Genomic DNA, 7655 nt, shown 5'->3' on the forward strand with positions numbered 1-7655 from the left:
AGATGAGACGACAAGGAAAACAAAGACCTATGTGGATCTATTCGTCTAAAATAATGCAAAAAAAATGCTATTTTAAGCTTAATCCATATGTCTTCCATTATCAGTAAAAGCACACCAAAAACATGATTATCATCAGAGTGGGTCTTTAAAACAAGTGTCTTTTCTATTAAGCTTACCAAGAGAACACCCTCTGCCTTTATGTGAATGATCCACTTCCCAGGATTCAGTGCAAAGGGCTCGGCAAACCCTTCTCCAGGGACAGTGAGGAAAGACGGAGAGGAGCTGGGAGGAAATACTATTTCCTTCATTTGATCTGTCCCTGTAGAGCAACAAGAGCAGAAGATTGTGACGTAATCATGCGTCTGCAGAGGGATCGAGTCAGTATGAAGACGTGGGGGTTAATATGTCTGAATGATGAGTTAAATCTTGACGAGGACGTGACCATCAGAGGCAGCCTTACCTGCAATGCCTCTGCTATATGTAGCCTTGATGCTACCAGACACACTGATGCGGCCGGGGTTAATGAACTGCAGAACCACTCGGAATAAGTTCTGCCTTCCGTCTTTGGAATCAACATGCACTGTTACTCTGACTTCACTCTGCAGGGGATGACAGTTACACACTGACTGGTACATGTTGGAGTAGACACTGATGTTAAAAGGTGAGCGTGAGGCTGAAAGGGGAAGGGAGGGTGTTAATTTTCTAGACAGCAAGGCAGAGTGTGGAAAGGCAAATACGGCAGAAGCAAAGCAGACCCGTCACTTACAGTCACAGCAAGACTGAAAGTCGGCTTGGTCCACCACCAAGATCCATGCTCTCACTCGTGCTCGCCCCTTGTGTCGGGGGGTGGAGTAGCGTATTACAATATGGAAAGGTCCAGGAAAGCCAAGGCTAAGCATTAGGATCACCTCTGGCTGAAGACAGAGAGTGTTAGTTCTAAGAGAGCTGGTGTCCACATCCCCATTTCAGCAGCAAAGTCACAGGAGAGGCTTTTATTGTGAAAAGCAAGAGATTCATCAGAATGGGCTGAGAAAGGAAACCACAGGGAAGCTGCAAGTGAGACATTTTTAGGGACAACCGTAAACAGACAAACCTGAGCCGGGGACATGATGGCGTAACCCCTCCAGCTGAAATCTGGGAACTCTTCAGGGTTATAACCAAAACGAACTGGCCTGGCGTTCGGCGTCGTGCCATCCTCTATCTCAAACTTCAGCTGGTGCAAAGTAGGGAAGTAAAAGCCGGGTGCTGGTCTAAGATGATAAAAAAGAGGTTTATTTCAATGATTGAACACTTTTATTTAATAAAAGTACATCTGAGAGTTTCTTACTCAGTACAGGTACGACCAACTATATTCGCCCGACACCGACACTGTCCTGAAATCTGATCACAGCCTCTGCGGATGGCTCCTCCTACATCACACTGACAACCTATGAGGACAGGAGGAGCAAAATTAAAATAAAAAAAAAAGATTTGTGATATTTGTTCCAGAGGCTCAAATGATGAACAAAATGTCACAAGCCACCTTCAGTCCAGATGCTTTAGCTAAAAAGATTAAACTATAATGTTGGCAAATTATTATCAAATGTAAGAAAAATTGAAGTTGAAGTTAAGTGTAAATGATTATATATATAAGCTTTTCATAAATGAAATGTCAAAATTAGAATGGACTTTTTTATGGAAAAAAACATAAATCTTAATTTTTAAAAAAAATTTTAACCTTGCAATTAACCAAACAACATGATCAAAAATGGTTTAAAGAAAATCAAAAACTTAAATAAACTGTTTTTTTTTAAAACAAAAACTAGAACAGGGTAGTGGAACTGGGCCAGAAGACAAAGCTGAATAGAAATAGAAAATAAAGTGAATATTGTAAAAAAGTTCAGATTTGGCGATATATAAAACAAAAAAAATGAAACACTACTGTTTGCATTTGAAAGTAAAAAATTAGGATATTTAAGAAAATTTACTCTTGATAGGTTTTAATGATCATCTAAATAAATTATGTAAAATCTAAAAAGTTTATTAATGTTTTAAAAAAATAGTGATATTATTATTACTGTTATAATTACCATATAAAAAGTCAAAAATGGCACAATTTATCAAGCATTTTAAGTTAAATGTAAAGTATTATATTAAGGAATCTTTATTTTGACATTTCTAAAATGAAATGTTAAACTTGGGCTGGACTTTTTAAAGGAAAAAACCCAGAAATCTTAATTTTTCAAATATTTTCAACCCTGTAATAAACCATAAAACGTCTTTACTTAGAAAATGATGTAAAAGTTTTGATATTTTGATATTTAAAAGAAAATGCAACACTAGTTTTTGCATTTAAAAGTAAAATATTTCTTTTGTTAAGGAGGATTCAACCTTTGCATTATTCAACTGATAATAAAAGCTTATATATATATATATATATATTAAGAATTTTACTGTTAATAAGTTTTAACGAACAGCAAAATAATCAATTATGTAAAATCAAAGTAGTTTATTGATATTTTAAAATTAGTTATATTATTATTACTGTTATATTACTAAAAAAAAATCAAGAATTGTACCATCTATGATGCATTAAAAGTTAAATATAAAGGGTTGTATTGAACAAGATTTTCAAAAATGAAATGTCAAACTTGGGCTGGACGTTTTCATGGAAAAAATTTTTAAAAATCTTCAACCTTGTAATTAACCATACCAAACTATTTAGTTTGAAAATTATGTAAAGGTTTAGATATTTTGATATTTAAAATGAAATACAATCCTAGTGTTTGCACTTGAAAGTAAAAATTGTCATTTGTAAATGATGATTGAACCTTCAACTGATACTAAAAGATGATTTTATTTTTTTTATTTTACTATTTATAAGTTTTAATGACCTTCTAAATAATAAATTATGTAAAATCTAACTAATTTATTGATTTTTCAAAGATTTGTTACATTATTATTACTGTAATAATTACAAAAAAATAAGAAAACATCAAGAATCCTTGGAATTATTTGCCAAAACTAACAGGTGTTCACTCTAGTTTTGTGCTGACAGCTTTATCGCTTGTGAAAACCGTGAACATGTAAAGCTGATATTTAACCACCCATTTTTCCAGGTGTAGAATATATGAGCTCTCTCTAAAACCCTGAGCGGCTGCAGGATGACAGACCGCTTTCACAGTTGGTGCATTTCAGGACTGCTCTCCAGGTCAACGTTTGAAGATGACATTTCCTGTCCGCTGCTCTTTTCATGTCCTGTTAGAGTTCTCTGACTTCCGTGGCAAAAACGGTCCTTATTCTTTCTGTTCTGCTTTGCTTCCTGCCAATGATCACACCTGCGATTCCAGCTGCTGTGCCCCACAGCTGCGTCTTGTCATCGCTGCATTCGCAGAACTGTTTTCTTTGTTCGCTGTCAGACCGTCGGCCATGTCTCATTCACGGTTTTTCCTTCTATCTGCATCATTTTTCAGCGCCTGGTAGGGGTATAGGGGGGATCGATTTGTCAATATATCGTGATATTTTGCCCGGCGATACTTGTATCGATTTAAAATGCTGACGACATTCTAGTTCAGTGACCTGATTGATCAGAGTGATGTGTACAATGCTCTGAAAAAAGGCCATCGTCGTGGCGATGAGCGGTGAAATACGTGTTTACTTCAGTGTGAGAGAGCTGCAACAACGCTGCAGTGCAGATGTCATGGAAATAAAGCATCTCAGCCACATTCAAAAAGTACCTGTTAAAGCAGGATTCATGCTCCTGCACCATTTTAAAGTTACATTTAGCAGTGTTGGAAATAAACTCCACTTTTCCTCAATCTTACTTTAAGAACCTTATTGGTTAAGGCACATTCATTCAATTTTTTTTTTTTACTGAAAAATATTTTTGTTGTGGAAATCAGACAATATTAATTGTTCCCTTTGTAAAACAAATAGTTTACCAAAAGAAAAGCAACAAGAATTTGCGGCTAAAAGCAACTTGTATATGAGATACAGTTGCAGTGCGCAATGTTGTGATCATTAAATAAAACTAATTTTACCATTTTGTTACAATGAAAGACGTATTAATATTCAGGTAGAGTGTTTTTCTTAGTCAAACTCATAAAAGAGTATAAGTATAAATCATTATTGTGAGACACATATCGTATCGCATCGCTAGACTCTTGCCAATATAAACCCCTAGGGTCTGGTTACAGCTCAATATAAGCTTTATATAAACTTTTTGAGCATTTGTGTGTATTATAATGTTGATTCTATAAACACTATAAACAATCCCAAACTAGTATTACCTCCCCCTCCCAACCCACTGAAAACAGGCAAAATCTCCTCCCAGGCTAACACTAACACCCAATTTTTCTGCTGAGCTAATGGTGATCAGCTGCTATCTTTGCCGCTAAGCTAGCAGTGCTTAGCCACTAGCAGTGCTTAGCCACTAGCTTCACCTGTCAGCTAGCAGTGATCAACCGCTAACTTCACCGCTCAGCTAGCGGTACTCAGCTGCTAGCCTAGCCTCTTAGCTAGCTCAGCCGCTACAACCATTGTAACGATGGCCGGGGCTTCTAAAGGCACATATATGGTATGCAAAGGTTCAGATGTTTTCGTTGGTGAAGCTCAGACATGATGTCAAGGCCGGCTCTAGGATGACGTCATAAAATGGGCAGCACCCACAAGCAGCGAAAGGCGGCGCCTCAGAGGTTGAGGCGTCTTATTTCCGGGTAGGAAAAAAAATCACGAAAATGACTCATATTTATTTAATAATTTGTTTTTTAGTGTTCCAAACTTAATATATTATCATACATATGGATATAGTTTACTCTGAAAAATTTAAGAAAAACATGGTTTAGGCCCTTTAATAAATGTAAAAAGACAATTTCTCATACAGAAATTTTTGCTGCAATTTTTATATTTGCATAAGTTTTGTAAAACAAAGAACATCTTACTTTGACATCCAAAATAATCTTTCTTCTGCATCAGGAAGTATCCCTCCTTGCAGGAGTCACACGCATGGCCGCACACGTTTGGCTTACAATGGCACTGCCCACTTTTCTGCTCAAACACACAATAAGCAATGTTACAAATGGGCCGACAAAAGCAACATAAAATAGGAAAAAAAAAAAAAAAGTAAAGTGATTCCCAGCGATGAGTAAAATCAACAAGAATGTAAACGGAAAATACCTGTTCACATTCCCCAACCCCGCTCAGCGTCCCTTTCAGATCGCACTGACACTCTGGTATGAGAAAAACACATTGAGGGGTTATAGAAACGTAACACGGGATCTGCAGTGAATAGACTCTGATTACAGGGGTTCTGCACATCAAAGACAAAAAGGGTCCTGTAGCCACAGCTTAGTACACATTCATAAGAGAAAAAAATCTCTGTACGTCTGGCCACACTAACCCAGAGGCATTCTGCACATATTAAAAGCGCTTGTTCACCCTCTTGTGTCCTCAGTGAGCGTGGCAGCGATAACATTCTTGCTTTAGAAGACGACTGTAACATAAGATTGTTACCTGGGGAAAGCCCGGAGTCCTTTTTATTCCCCATATTAATGTTTTCAGATGGATAGGATAAAGAAGAATGAAGATGCACACTTATTATTGTGCAGTCAGGGCATGAAATCTCACACGTAAAGCTAAGAAACCGGAGTTTGGATGGAGTAATGTGTTCTGCAGTTCCCCCTGAGGGACAGGAAAGCAGATCTGGCCTTGCTGACAGGGATCTGTTGACATATTCTCAGAGTAAATGGAGCCAAGAATAATTTTGGTTCTTCTCCAGAGCATTTCAGGCAACGTTACATTCACAAGAGAAGAGGGCAAGTGGATAAAATACTTTTCAAACAAACACTAAATAAAATAGTTTAATATCAGGATGAACAGAAAGTTGCTTGAAAAAGGAGTAGAAATAATAGTATTAATTCCCACCACAGTATAAAGTAGTATTTATACAGTATAAAATATACATAGTATTATAAATTATAAATTACAAATTGAAGTGAAAACCTCTTTTTTTCCCAAAATGACAGTTTTTCTGTTGGTTTTATCTCTATATCAACCATTTTATGTTTTGGTCGCCTGGGAACATCGAACAGATCTATGTAAATTTAAAAATAAATCTGCAAAAGTCAACTTTTGGATTTCCTTAGCAACTGATTATTTTTTAACCACGCCCACATTACTAATATGTTCAAAATATATGTCATTTTCCTGCTAGGTAAGCAGAATTTTTAGCAACTTTTTTTTTTCACACACAATTTTAAAATTGTTAAATTACATGTGATATAAAAATGAGCCAGAGAAATTATGTGTTGGCTTTTTTGCAACATTCCTATATGAAATATGGGAGCTAGCTATGAACGCAATTCAAAATCTACAACTTTTAATTCCATTTTTTTCAAGCATTTTTTAATCATTCTTTTGTTTTATTCAACATTTGGGTCTGGATTTGATTTTTTTATGCAGTCTTGAGAGTTTTTCCTGGTTACCAACCTGTGCATCCATGAGGGTTGTCTGTTGCCAGGTTCCAGTACAGCGGTTTACACCTGTCACATCGAGGTCCCTCCACATTTGGAAGGCAGCGGCAGGAGCCCTGCAGCAAAAGATACTTACCATTAGAAAGACCAGATTCTAGAAAGACTGTAGACATAATTAATTAGAATCCCCTCATCCAGACGTTCTTTCTTCCTCTTTGAAGAGGCAGTAAGTGGGTTTTTCCTTTTTTAATGACCGTTACGTCTCACAGGAAAAGCACTTCCTTGTTTTGGTTAAACAAACTTACCAGAGTTTAGCTGCATTATCAGCTAGGCTGTTAGCTCACGAGAGTGTTGGTAGGGGTATGAGCCTGGAAATGCGATATGTATCCCGATATGTGTCTAACGAGACGATACATATCGCGATAAACCCCAAGAATGTACCAGAAGATTTTTTTTTATTTTTTAAGGGTATGTGCTACGTCCCCAACAGCACTGTAAGACTGCTGAGCACAAAGAAAGAAAAAAGAACAAAACAAACCAGCAAAACTAAATGTAAAACCCAAATGCTGCACAGCCTGCTGCCCTCCTCCCTGCCTGCTTGAGTGAAGCCTCCTCCACCTTAAATACCTGGCAGGAGCTGAATGGGATGGAAAAGGACACAGCAGCAGTACGGCGTAACACCTCCACCCATAAAAACTGAGGCAGGGTGTGTAACGGTGACTTAGAAAAAAACGAGCTGAATATTAATACGACTTTCAATTTAATTAAATGATAAAATTCCTTTTATATAATAATTAAAATATTAAGCACTGCAACTGTATAAGCAACGAGGCAAAGAGTTTCACTTAAGTTTCTATCCCAAGTAAAAACTAAGAAGTACATGGCTATAACAACAAAAACTAAGAGGCTGACTGAACATTTAAAGCTGGACTATTAAATTTGTCAACGACTAATTTAATAGTCGATTAGTCGTTACTTTAAATTATATGGAGTCAGAGTGTAGTAAAGTTAAAAGTTATAATAGCTTTCTGCTAGCTTTTTGGGCTATTTTGACATTTATTAAGGATTATTAGGCTATTTGGAGTTTAGCTAATATTTCAGCTACATGTTAGCTATTTTGGCTAATTTGGGATTTGCTCTGTTTTATAGGCTAATTTGGAGTTTAGCTATTTTGGCTAATTTGTTTTTTCCCCAGTTTTTTAGGCT

At 36.6% G+C, this 7655-nt stretch overlaps 1 protein-coding gene across 1 annotated transcript in view; it reads right to left on the minus strand.

Moving 5' to 3' along the window:
• LOC112147734 (laminin subunit alpha-3) overlaps nt 1-7655 on the minus strand; it is an 88285-nt gene that overhangs the window by 40490 nt on the left and 40140 nt on the right. The window contains exons 17-23 of the mRNA XM_036216253.1: nt 6466-6565; nt 5155-5207; nt 4920-5025; nt 1328-1427; nt 1094-1250; nt 461-599; nt 177-319 (exon numbers count right to left, since the gene is read on the minus strand). Coding sequence (XP_036072146.1) covers nt 177-319; nt 461-599; nt 1094-1250; nt 1328-1427; nt 4920-5025; nt 5155-5207; nt 6466-6565 — 798 coding nt within the window. The remainder of the gene's footprint in view (nt 1-176; nt 320-460; nt 600-1093; nt 1251-1327; nt 1428-4919; nt 5026-5154; nt 5208-6465; nt 6566-7655) is intronic.

Source organism: Oryzias melastigma, linkage group LG17 (genome assembly GCF_002922805.2).
Source record: "Oryzias melastigma strain HK-1 linkage group LG17, ASM292280v2, whole genome shotgun sequence".
In the NCBI taxonomy this organism is placed as follows: Eukaryota; Metazoa; Chordata; class Actinopteri; order Beloniformes; family Adrianichthyidae; genus Oryzias; species Oryzias melastigma.